The 13,024-nt window shown below is 39.6% G+C and overlaps 1 protein-coding gene across 1 annotated transcript in view; it reads left to right on the top strand.

The window, feature by feature from the left end:
• Cobll1 (cordon-bleu WH2 repeat protein like 1) overlaps positions 1-13,024 on the top strand; it is a 156,260-nt gene that overhangs the window by 129,728 nt on the left and 13,508 nt on the right. Inside the window, 5 exon segments of the mRNA XM_052724404.1 lie at positions 3,758-3,917; positions 4,579-4,653; positions 5,720-5,839; positions 10,457-10,673; positions 11,675-11,772. Of these exon segments, the coding sequence (XP_052580364.1) occupies positions 3,758-3,917; positions 4,579-4,653; positions 5,720-5,839; positions 10,457-10,673; positions 11,675-11,772 (670 nt within the window).

Genomic DNA, 13,024 nt, shown 5'->3' with positions numbered 1-13,024 from the left:
CTGAGGTACAGATAGCAGTGAGCCACCAGATGTAGGTGCTGGGAACCAAACTCCAGTCCTCTGCAAGAGCAGCACATGCTCTTAACTGATGAGCCGTCTCTCTGAACCCCTAGAAGTTTTCCATAATCCTCTTCTGTGATGGATCAGTTTTGTTTGTTTTTTGTTATGATGGTCATTGTTGTGCCTTGAACAGCCTGGTGACTTGTTGCAGGCTCTGCCTCCTGGCCAGCATGGGCAGCACTGCCTGCCAACCTCCCCTTGGCTGACCTGAGGAGAATGTATTACTTTCATAAGATAATAAATGAAAGTTTCAGAATACAGAGGCATCAGGAGAAGCTTTTTTAACATTATATTCCACTGGCAATGGTATTTAAACACTACCAGGTCCTGTAATTCATTCTCAGCTCTTTGTCACAGAAGGTCCTCGAATTATTTCATAAGTCCATTAAGGATGCACTTGCATGCCCTCCCAAGGGCGTCTGATTGCAATATTTAATCAGAATTGACGTTATTGACTCTGACTCCAAATGTGGACTGGGGTGCACGTTGTAGCTCATGCCTTGCCTGGTTATGGAGAGGTCTCAAGACTTTTGGAGGAAGGAGAGGAGTAGTGTTTGGTAAGGGCTGGCTTAGGTTTGGCTGTCGGTATTTTACCAAGTGATATGGAAGTTAAGTTATTGGCTACCTCAGAGGTCGTAGTGGTGCTACACAGTCCTGGCCCCTTTGTAAAAGGAGTGGGTAGAGAGATTTGTGTAGCCAAGTGCCTGCTGCTATAGAGCTCACACTTCTGTCCCCATGAGATGTCTTTAGAGCCTGATGCAGATGCTAAATCAAACCTTTTTATTTTCTTGCCTGATGTTGGGAGGCTTCTTTGGGAAAAAAATTAAAAATTCTGAAATAGTAAATTTGTTAAATTTTTCTTGATTAATAGCAAGGTACAAGGATTGACATTTTCCTATGAATTCGTTCACTACCCTTTTGGGTACTTAATTATCTTGTAAGATTAGATTGACCCAAGATAATGCACAAATTCCTAGTTCAAGTTCACCTCGGCTTCTTACTTATAATAACGACAAAACTTCAATGAGCCAGACATTGGTGTTGAAATACAGCAGTGGGCGTAATTGAGGGGGAAAAGTCCCTGCCCTTTTAGTCTCTCGGAGGGGGAATTGACATCGAACAGTTCAGCCAGCCCTGTAGTATGCTGGAAAAATATTCAATGCTGGTCTACAGGCATCAAGCTGGGAAGCAGGTGGGAGCTGTTGGGAGTTGGAGATTCACTGGGGAGGTGCTATTTGAGAAATAACCATCAGAGAATGAGGGATATGATACTGTGTTGTCAGAAGAGAGAGTTCTAGGCCCAGAGAACAGCAAAGGTAACCACTCTGAGACAGGGAAAGCAAGGAAGACAGTGTGGCAAGGACAGTGTGGCTGATTTGAGTCAACCATCCTTGGAGAAGGAAATTATTAGAGAGCTCTTGGAGCCATATCATCACTTAGAATTTTTTTTCCTGGGCCAAATGAAAAGTCATCAGCGGACTTTGAGTAAAGGAGCTTACTGTGGTGTGCATCCTAACAAGGCGTTGATGTGTTAAGAAAGGCCAGTAGAGAAGTGATGTAGAATTAAGTCAGTTTCGAAGGTTTTCAGTGATTCAGAGAGGGACAGAAGTCATCTGGGTGCTGGATGTTAAGGGGAGAGCCAACAGACTAGAGGCAGTGTGGGTGGATCGAGCAGATGAGGCAGTTGGAAGATGGGAGCAGGGCTTTCTCTTTGCTGATACTTCTGAAGACTGTGAGGAAAACAGTTTTGCTGATGATGGAGAAGTGATTATCAAGAGCTCAGGTGTAGACATGCTAGCATCAAGTATTCTTAAAACATTTAGGGGAGAAAGGACAGGGATCTAATATATTTGGGATATTATATAAGGAATACTTAAAATCAAGAGAACCATGGGATTGCCAGGAGAGCAAATGTAACACTAAAACGAATCATATACTGTGAGGGAGTCCCAGAGATGTTCTTCAGGACATGAACAGTAATGAACAGCAAAATGGAGTAGCTGGGGTGCAGTGCCCCAGGAGTAAGGAAAGGTTTAAACAGCAGTGGTCAGCTATGCTTAGTGCTGCACAGGTCAGTGACTATTATTTACGATCAAGTTTGATGATTTTTTTTTTTTTTTTAGCAAAAGTATTAATGGATCAAAGGTTTGGAAAAATTTAGTTGGAAGGACTTCAGTACAAGATAGGATATTGAACTATTTATACAACTCTGTGAAACAGTGTTCGTGTAAGGGCAGAAGCCAAGATAAGATGGTAAGGCCGTTGACCAGGAGGCATCAGCCAGCCTGCTGAGAAATGCTTGTCCTGGAGTCGGCTGTCACCTGCTGTGGGGCCGCAGGGGATGCTCGTGCACAGTGACCTCTAAGGACTTGCCTCTCTGTCTGTCTGTCTATCTATCTATCTATCTATCTATCTTCTATCTATTGATCGAGCGATCAATAGATATATGTTGCAAGTTGCCTTCTGACCTCCACATGTACAGTGTAGCACAAATCTGTGTAACACAGGCACATATGTACACACATATATACACATACACTAAGAAATGTAAAAAAAATTAAAGAACTGATTCAATCTATGTCTTTGGTACAAATATATATGTTAAAAACCTGTAAAAAAAAATCTACATGTGACATGGAAGTGAAAAGGAGAATGGGGAAGAAGGACGTGTGTGTGTGTGTGTGTGTGTGTGTGTGCGCGCGTGTGCGTGCGTGCGTGCATGTATATAAGTATATATGTGTGTTATTTACATTTTTAAAACACCAGTCATATTTTTTGTGTGGTTTTCAGCATTTTATTTTTAATTTTATTAGGTGCAGTTGTGACGTTCTTGAGTAAAGTGTACATTACTTGATTCTCCGCCCCGTGTGCTGTGCTCTTGGCTCCTTCGCTTTCCTGACGGCTTCCTTCCCATTCTCCTTCCTGCTGCACTGTCACACGGAAATTTTGTTACATGGTTTTCATGTATATCTTCATACCAAAAACACATAGATTGAGTCAGCTCTTTAATACTTTTTACATTTGTGTATGTGTGTTTACGTGCACACACCTGCGCTCCCCTGTTCATGTATGTGGGGAGGCCAGAGGTTAGTGTTAGAGGTCTTCCTCTTTTGTGCTCCGTTTTTGATACAGGGTCTCTCACTGAATCCTGAGCTCACCAGTTGGTTTGACTGGCTGCCCAGGGGGACTGTGATCCACTGTTTTCCTCTGTCCCCTCCAGACACTGGGGTTACAGATGCGGGACACCATGGGGTTACAGATGTGGGACACCATGTGTGAGTTTTAAGTTGGTGCTAGGGATTCAAACTCGATACCTTATGCTTGTGCAGCAACACTACCCTCTGGCCCATCTTCCCAGCCCCTTCCATACTGTTCTTTGCATCTAATAATTTCTCCAGAACTTTCCTCAAAAGTTAGCTTTTAATTGTGTCAGTTTGAAGTCTTGTACACTAGAGACTGCATGTCAACCCCATCATTGGCTAATTTTTTTTTTCAGAAGGGCCATTTGTTTCTGTTTTTTTATGTATCCATCTCCTTGTCTACCATCTGTACATGGCAGATGCTCCGTAAATATTTTCGAATGAATGGCTATTGTGGTTTGTTTTATTTGACATGTTTGCTGTGGAGATCAGGGCCATCCTGAAGTTTGTGATTGATTTCTAAATGTAGGATTCTTTGGCCATTTTGTTTTCTGCAGAGTTCCACTGACGGGGTCATGGTGAGGACAGGGTCACTGCAGCTCAGTAGCTCGTCAGTAGGAACTTTGTCTCTGAAAAGAATGAAGCGAAAAGCACCTGCCCCACCTTCGAAAACACCCCTGCAGCAGAATGATGAGAACAGTCCTGCATCTGATAATGGTATTCTCTTGTGAACAGTTCGTTGGCTTTGGCTTTGGGTTTTAATACAGTCAGTGTGAGTCATAACTTTTGTTTTTCTCCTTTTAGACAGGCTCTCACTGTATATATCCTTGGCTGGCCTAGAACTCCCTAATCAGACCAGTCCAGCCTCAGACTCACAGATATCTGTGTGCTTCTGTCCCTGAGTGCTGGGGTTTAAGATGTGCACTTGGCTCATATTCTCTCTCTCTCTCAATATATATGTATGTGTGTGTGTGTGTGTGTGTGTGTGTGTGTGTGTGTGTGTGTGTATATATATATATATAATGTGTATATATGCATATATAAAAATTGTATTAATATATGTGTAGATATTGACACTAGGCTTTTAAAATAACCTGATTATTATTGCTTAACTGCTTTTGAAGAGTCTTCAATGAAATACGACAAAATTATACCACTTCATTATTGTAATGAGCGTGTAGACAGTGTACAGCTTTATTCAGAAGATACTGTGATTCCGGGTTTGGCTATATAGAAATGGGGATGGAGGGTGAATGTAGTCACTTCACAGCTGGTAACTTAAATCTCATCCTTCCTGGATTAAGTAAAAACAGGAAATTCCTTGGGAGTTGTTTCTCATCTGAGTGTGACTTTTTATCAGTGTTCTTGCATCTTTCAGCCCTGCCTTCAGAAGATGGAATTTCTCCAGACAGCACTTTGGAAGCAAACTCTCCTGAGGGCCTGTCCAGCCCAGGTATGCCCCCATCACTGCACACTGCAATTGTGAAGGAAAGAAATGTCTTGACGGTTGAGAAATATGAATCAAACAGGAATTCCAGCTCCTCGTACCGAGAGAGATTTGAATTCTTTGGTGTCCTTTCCCCACAGTTGTGCTATGAAACAAATCCTTTGTTTCCTCCCTCTGAGGATCAGATGCCAGGATTAGAAACTGGCAGAGATGAACATTTCAGTTCTGGAGCTGGACCCTGAGTGCTCTATTTGCTCTTTTATTTTTCCTTACGCTCTATCTAGTGGACAGTTAACAGCCTCCTTCTAGATAGGGATACACCACAGTGGGAAGATTCTTTGGTATGTTTCAAAGGCTTCACATTAAATACAGTCTCTTTCAACTGCTGCTTCTGGTATGAATTCAGCATTCTAATGATGAATTTTGTTCACATGCAAATATTTTGCACAACATAGCTCACACTGTGGATTCTGGAGTTAAAAATATAATAAAACAGTTTGATCTGTTTTTAATATTTCAGTAATAACTACTTAGTAGCTCTTGTAAGGAGAAATATGAGCTGGGTGTAGTGGTGCACATCCATAATTCCAGCACTTGGGAGGCTGAGGCAGGAGGCTCCATAGTACCAGGCCAACCTGCCTCAAGAAGAAAAAAAAATATATTAAAAATGTCTTAGTACATTAGCATGGAGATGTTGCCAGGTATGTCTTTAGGAATTTGGGATTTTTAAGTCATAAAAGTATCTCCTGTTTATGATTTAAGATAAGTAGTAATGCTTTTTTTTTCCTTAGAACAATCTCAACAGCACCATCTCATTCCACACAGGAAATTTATCAGATACTGTTGCCAACATAAAATATATAGTGGAATTAGAAGATTTTGAAGTTTCGGAAAGATGGGCCTGCTACTCAGACTTTGTCCCATATCTGAGTCTCGCTTTGCCTTTCCAGAGCTATTCCGTGGGTAAATGGGAGCTAACAGCACTGACTTCCCACTGCATCTTGATGTCTGCTTGCTTGGTGTTAACTCTCTTGTCTAAGTGCCATTTCCACAGACTCTGCTTCTTTGGCAGCTGGCTCCCCTGGCCCCGGGTTCCTAAGCCAGGAGCGGCGCACTGTGCCCATGCCGGAGGATGAACTCTCGCTCTCTGAGGGCCCTGGGACTCCAGAGGCAGCTCTAGCGTCCTTGACATGTAGGTGCTCAGGCCTTAACTGGCTGTGGCTTTGGTATACACAGAGGAAGATGCCGCTGAGTGTAGATCAGATGACTTGCGACACTCTCTAAAATGTTTTATAAGTAAATGAGCGTCTCTCCCTTTATCCCGGTTTGAAATGTGTGGTTTTCCTTAACCATCTAAATAAGCAGGGCAAAGAGGAAGGGTGGGGGTGGGGGTCACTCAGTGGCCCGGAGGATCCCTTTCCCTTGTATTTGGTTTCCTACTGTTCTGAAGGGCTGCTTGAACTTTATTATTTTCAATGAATGTATAAGAGAGTATGTCCAAGTATTCTTTATTGAGCTATCCCTTTGTTAGCTATGTGGCTTATTTTCTCTAATGTTATTCTCAGATGCCTTTTCTCTTTTGGAAGTAGGATTATTTTGTTTTAAGATAGCACAATGTTATAATTATATAAAACGAATCTCCTCCTAAATTGACTCATTTTTTTTTTAATGACTCAAAAAAGCCCTTTATCATTTCAACTTAGTTGCCTAAAATTAGTATGCTGTCACGTGCTCCTTGTGAGAATGCAAAGTTGTCCGAGGACTTTGGCAAACAGTTTGATGGGAATTTTGGGGGGTGGTTCTTCATGCTAAGGGGGTAGGGATCTCCCACTGTGCTATCGTTTAGCCCTTGGCAGGGTATTTAAAATGAAATGTACATACTCATCTCTTATATGACTCAACAAGCATTGCCCATGGGTATTTTTCAAGAAAAATGAAAGTCCAAATACATGGTGTTACAGATTCCATCATGGCAATTGCCTCCAAAGGGGAAAATACCCAAATATTTCTAAACTGTAAAATAGTTAAGTTTTAACTTGTCCATACAATACAGTGCTGACTAGAAAGAGAAGTGTGTTTAGGATTGATTTAACAGCTATATCTTACCAAAGGCACAGCAATTTTTCCATTTTGATGAGAACCAGGAAAAAAAACGTGGTATCTGAAGACATATTTAAATGTTAAGTTTAATAGCTTCACAATTCAAATGCAGCAGACACATTCTTTGAAGTATTAGTTGTGTTTCATCTTCATGTGTTTCAAATTTGTTTAAATTCAAATTCCTTCACATTTTTTTTGTAAGTAATCAAATTTTTATGAAGGAAATAATCAGCGGTACTAACCACTAGTGCTTTTTTCTTTCTTTCTTTCTTTCTTTTTTTGAGACAAGGTCTGTAGGTCAAGCTGGCCTGGAACTTACTTTGTAGACCAGGCTGGCCAGAAACGCATAGAGATCCACCTGCCTCTGCCTCCTGAATGCTGGGATTAAAGGCGTGTGCAGCATGCCTGTCATTGATTTTGTTTTGTTCTGAGGTTTTCATTGTGTGTTATTTTTTGTTTTGTTTTGTTTGAAAAGGGTCTTGCTATGTTGCTCACGTTAGCCTAAAATTCTTAGGAGACATCATTCTCCTGCCTCAGCCTTCCCAGGTGCTAGTGTTGTACATAATCCTGACCCACCCACCCACTCAATGTTTCTTTTTCCTTCCTTTCCTTCCCTTTCCTTTCCTTCCGTTCCTTTCCTTTCCTTCATTTTTCTCTTTCTTTCTTCCTTTCTTTCCTTCTTTCTTTCTTTCCTTCTTTCTTTCTTTCTTTCTTTCTTTCTTTCTTTCCTTCCTTCCTTCCTTCCTTCCTTCTTTCTTTCTTTCTTTCTTTCTTTCTTTCTTTCTTTCTTTCCTTCTTTCCTTCTTTCCTTCTTTCTTTCCTTCTTTCCTTCTTTCCTTCTTTCTTTCTTTCTTTCTTTCTTTCTCTTTCCTTCTTTCCTTCTTTCCTTCTTTCTTTCTTTCTTTCTTTCTTTCTTTCCTTCTTTCTTTCTTTCTTTCCTTCTTTCTTTCTTTCTTTCTTTCCTTCTTTCTTTCTTTCTTTCTTTCTTTCTTTCCTTCTTTCCTTCTTTCTTTCTTTCTTTCTTTCTTTCTTTCTTTCTTTCTTTCTTTCTTTCCCTTCTTTCTTTCTTTCCTTCTTCTTTCTTTCTTTCTTTCTTTCTTTCTTTCTTTCTTTCTTTCTTTCTTTCCTTCTTTCCTTCTTTCTTTCTTTCTTTCTTTCCTTCTTTCTTTCCTTCTTTCTTTCCTTCTTTCTTTCCTTCTTTCTTTCCTTCTTTCTTTCTTTCTTTCCTTCTTTCTTTCCTTCTTTCCTTCTTTCTTTCCTTCTTTCTTTCCTTCTTTCTTTCTTTCTTTCTTTCCTTCCTTCTTTCTTTCTTTCTTTCTTTCTTTCTTTCTTTCTTTCTTTCTTTCTTTCCTTCTTTCCTTCTTTCTTTCTTTCTTTCTTTCTTTCCTTCTTTCCTTCTTTCCTTCTTTCCTTCTTTCTTTCTTTCCTTCTTTCTTTCTTTCCTTCTTTCTTTCTTTCCTTCTTTCCTTCTTTCTTTCTTTCCTTCTTTCTTTCTTTCCTTCTTTCCTTCTTTCTTTCTTTCCTTCTTTCTTTCTTTCCTTCTTTCCTTCTTTCTTTCTTTCCTTCTTTCTTTCTTTCCTTCTTTCCTTCTTTCTTTCTTTCCTTCTTTCTTTCTTTCCTTCTTTCTTTCTTTCTTTCTTTCTTTCCTTTCTTTCTTTCTTTCTTTCTTTTCTTTCTTGACAGATTCTCTCTATATAGACGTGGCTGTCTTGGAACTCGTTGTAGACCAGGCTGGTCTTGAACTCATAGAGACCTGCCTGTCCCCTTAAGTGCTAGGATTAAAGGTGTATGGCACCACTCCCGGCTCATATTTTTCAAAGATCAGAAGTCAACACACTTAATCCCAGCACTCGGGAGGCAGAGCCAGGCGGATCTCTGTGAGTTCGAGGCCAGCCTGGGCTACCCAGTGAGTTCCAGGAAAAGGCGCAAAGCTACACAGAGAAACCCTGTCTCGAAAAACCAAAAAAAAAAAAAAAAAAAAAAAAAGAAGTCAACACACTTTTCCTGTCTAAAACTAAAATTAAACTTGTTACAGTTTATGGATGGTCTGAACACTGTAGCAGTGGTTTGTGACCTTACTGCCCTCTCTCCAGGTAAAATTAAACTTCGTTCAGAGGCTGTCATGTAAATGAAAATGTTGAATTTGTTTAAGCAAAAGTCCTGAGCCTCATGGATAGTTTGTTTAACTTTCACAGTTAATGTTGGCAAGAATGGTGAGCACTTAGCTTCTGGAATGTCTCCTGTTTTACCCTGCTGCCATTGGTTGTTGGTAGTAAGAAATGATAGCAAGAAATTCTTGTAGAATGAAACATTTTCCAAAACTGTTGAAAAGATATGTATGCACACACATACATACCAATATGGGATAAGACTTAAATATAGTAAGTGGGTGGGGTGGGGTGGGGGCACGGTTTAAAACATGGAGTGTAACATACTCCATTTTAAATGAACAAAAAGAGAAAAGGCTGTGAACGTGGACAGCTGCTTATGTGTGTATGTTATACTTTCTGGAACACAGGAAAAAGTATTAGAGAAAGTCGCTTCAGCTAGGTGTGGATTGCACCTCTATTTCCCAGCACTCAGGCTTACAAGAGTTTAAGGCCAGCCTGGGAAACACAAGACTCTACCTTAACGACAAAGGAAAAATGAAATGAAACGAACAAATGCAAAATAACAACAAAAACTGGAACTATGTCTGCTGCCTCGGATTTGTAATTCTAGCTACTCGGGAAGTTGAGGCAGGAGGATTGCATGTCTAAGCCTCCCTGGGCTACAGAGAATATTCAAGGCCAATCTGGAAAATTTACTGGGAAAAATATGAAACTGCTGCAAAGATAGCTCAGTCTGTAGTAAAGTCACAGGGTTAGTATATCATATCTAAGAAGAGAAAAAAATCTTGTGTGAGAATAAAAATTAATTTGCAGTGTGTAATCTTTGTTTTCCTTTATTAAAAAAATTACATTAAGCAGTTAGATAAGTTGGCTCTTAATATAGGTTGCACATTAGAAACACCTAAAGAATCTTCACAGTTCTTGGCCCCATACCATAGGATTCTAATTTAGTAGCAGAATGTATGTGAGCATCCATTTTTCCAAAGGAGAACCAGGTATTCTCAGTTGCAGTCAGTGCTATACCTACTGAGACAGGCTACGGGCATATTAGTAGACAGTACAAGAATCTCATGTTCTATTAATTTGACTTTTAACTTGGTAATTTGTTTAATTTACATTATTATTACATGACTCTAAAGTTACCTAATCAAAGGCATTCATTCCTAAATGCAATTATATGACATTTATAAGATTAACCTTCTGTGAATAAAGCCCAGAGTGGTAGAACATGGTTCTAGAATAATGTGAATGTGAGATGATCTGCTTGTATACGAACATGACGATTTACCATTAGAAAAGCATTTCACTATTAATTTGGAACCACATTTTAAGATGCTAACTAGCCGGGCGGTGGTGCGCATGCCTTTAATCCCAGCACTCGGGAGGCAGAGCCAGGCAGATGTCTGTGAGTTAGAGGCCAGCCTGGACTACCAAGTGAGTTCCAGGACAGGCACCAAAACTACACAGAGAAACCCTGTCTTGAAAAACCAAAAGATGCTAACTAATTATTATTATATTAAAAAAAATCCTCCTTGCTATCTTGCTTAGGATGAACAGGGCAAATTAACATTTAGAATTGTGTCTGTGTTTCTTTGTAGCTGGTGTAAGCTCTGATTACAGTCTTGAAGAGATAGATGAAAAGGAAGAGCTGGGAGAATCATCTAAAGATCAGGCGGGAGGCAGTTCTGTGAAGTCACCTGACGTCCCTTCGGTGTTGTTGGAGAATGATCCTGACTCAGCCCTCGGCCTCAGTGATGGAGAGGCCTCTCCAAGCTCCAAGGGAAAAAGCCCAGAAGGCAGAAACACAGAGGGACAGTAAGTAGTTTGTAGGCCATAAGTGGTGGTGGTGGTTTGTTTGGTTAATGCTGTTGTTTTTAGAGAAAACTTGATGTTTTAAGCTTAGCTGTAGTTGGCCATTTTGCTTAGATTCTACCTCTCATACTGTCCTTGTAAAATGCTTATTAATAAAGTGACAAGCTACATATAATTGTGTTCAAATGAAGCCCAATTCAAGAGTTGTAGTATCCTGATGTCAGATAGCCATCCGATACAGTTAATTTATGTGACTCAAAAATAAAAGTTTCCGTTTATTCGTACATTTTTGTCTATTATCTGTTTGACCCAAATAAATCATTGAGTTTTTACTTTGTAACAAATGCATCTGAGGATTTTCACTACCTGGACTGTGAAAATGCTCTGGAAATTGGAAGTAAATTAAGCCAGCAGCATTGTTTACAGTCAAGTCTGAGGTGTAAGCAGCACTGTCCATCTGATGCAGGAATTGTTAAAACTCCTCTAGTCTACTAATAATACTATGTTTGAAATGCAATACTGTAAATAAAGATGAAACCAAACAAGCAAAATAAGCTTTCTTCATTAGAGGTTTACCTAATTTGCATGGGATTGTCTCCAAATTAAACTCTTTTGTCACCAGAAAAAGAAAATCTGTGAGGTCAGTTCACATCCTGATTTCTGCAGTTGACTTTGCCAGATGCGAGACTAAAGCATTCCATTTTGTTTCCTTTTCTCATTAAGAGAAAAATAGCTCCTCACAACTAAGTACAGACATTCGTTTGGAAGAGTGTCCGTTTTACCAAGCCTCTTACATCTTCCTTTGCAGTAGGGCAAGTGTACTGAAGCTAATGTTTCATAGCAGCATTTCCTGTTATATTTTTCTTTGCTATTAAAGTTTTAATATTTGGCAGGAAAGGATAATTATTTCAGTCCATCTGTCTTTGAAAAAAGTATTGCCTGCTTTTTTTTCATGGTGTATTTGAATAACCTCCGCACATCACATACAATGTCATGTATTCCAGAGGGCCACATCATCCTGTTGTATGTGATATAAGCAATGAAGACACAGTATCCAACAGTCTAAGGGACTTGGAGACAACGAGCCCAAATCAAGAGAGAGGTGAGTGTTACAAACACTAATGGCGAACACTGTCATAGACTGTGACGAACCAAGGACTGCTCTTAAAACATATTGAGTCAGTTCTTTTATGCATTGACTCATTTAATATCTGTCTCATTTATGAGTATTATGGGAACATTACTCTTAGTGTCATTTCACTGAAGGGTAAGCCATGAAGATACTATCTCACAGTTAGTAAGTAGTGGACCTAGGATTTGAACGTGGACAGTATAATTCCACAGTGGGCTCTTAGCTGTCCTGTCTGTGCCTCACGGTGGTGTTCCACCTTTTGATGTTGTCTGACTTAAACAACAGGTCTTCAGGTTGTGTCCTCTGTGCATCTATCTTTGACCTGAGTTCCTCTCAGTTCCCTAGTGCATGCTTTTACTTCATACTCAAATTGCCACACTTTGGATGAAACTTGCCTTCTTGATTTTCAAGCCACATAATTATGCAATATCACTGGCCACCATTTCCCCATTCTTACACCCAAATTAAGGCAGTTCCTTATTTTGCTCATGATGTAATTGGTTTGCTTCTGCCAGTTGGCGTAGGGTTGTGCTGTCCTTGTATAGCACACTGTTTCCATCTACTTTGGCCATTCAGTTCCTGTTCACACCCTTCTTCTGTTAATTTTCTTATTTGATAACTTCAAGCCACGTGCTGCAGAATTCCTGACTTCCCAGCCAAGTCACACAGTGTTGGATCAGGGAACCAAATCTATGACTTCGTGAAACCTGTATAGCTCATAACAAAATACCAAGGCACACTTAACGTATCTACTTAGGATTGAACTTCAAAACAGAATAATGCACAGGAGAGAATTCAAGGAACATGTGATAACACATTTTAAGGGAATGAGAAGGAAGGCTTATGAATGTTTATGGTCCAATCTATGTTAAGTGAAACATTTTTAATAGTCATAGAAAACAAATACAGGGTCATAGAATTCATATTTGGAAGGAAATGGATAGTTCTAGTGTTGTTGTTATTAGGAAATGGATAATTCCAATATTGTTGATGCTGGTGCTGATGATGGTGGTTTTTTGTATGTGCGTTATGTGTGTGTTTGCCCTGTGTATAGTACAGAATTTTATAGCTAATGTGAATGTGTTTACATCTGATTCATTTTTTTTCCATTCTTGAGAGTACTTTTCTCTGGTACTCTATTAAAATGTTCTAAAACTCTTCTTGGTTCTAATTTTTGCTGCATACACTATTGTGGCAATAGTGTTGTTATTGAAAATCATGA

Source organism: Peromyscus californicus, unplaced genomic scaffold (assembly GCF_007827085.1).
Source record: "Peromyscus californicus insignis strain IS unplaced genomic scaffold, ASM782708v3 Scaffold_7__1_contigs__length_154581171, whole genome shotgun sequence".
NCBI lineage: Eukaryota > Metazoa > Chordata > Mammalia > Rodentia > Cricetidae > Peromyscus > Peromyscus californicus.
This window is presented reverse-complemented; position numbering and strand designations above follow the sequence as displayed.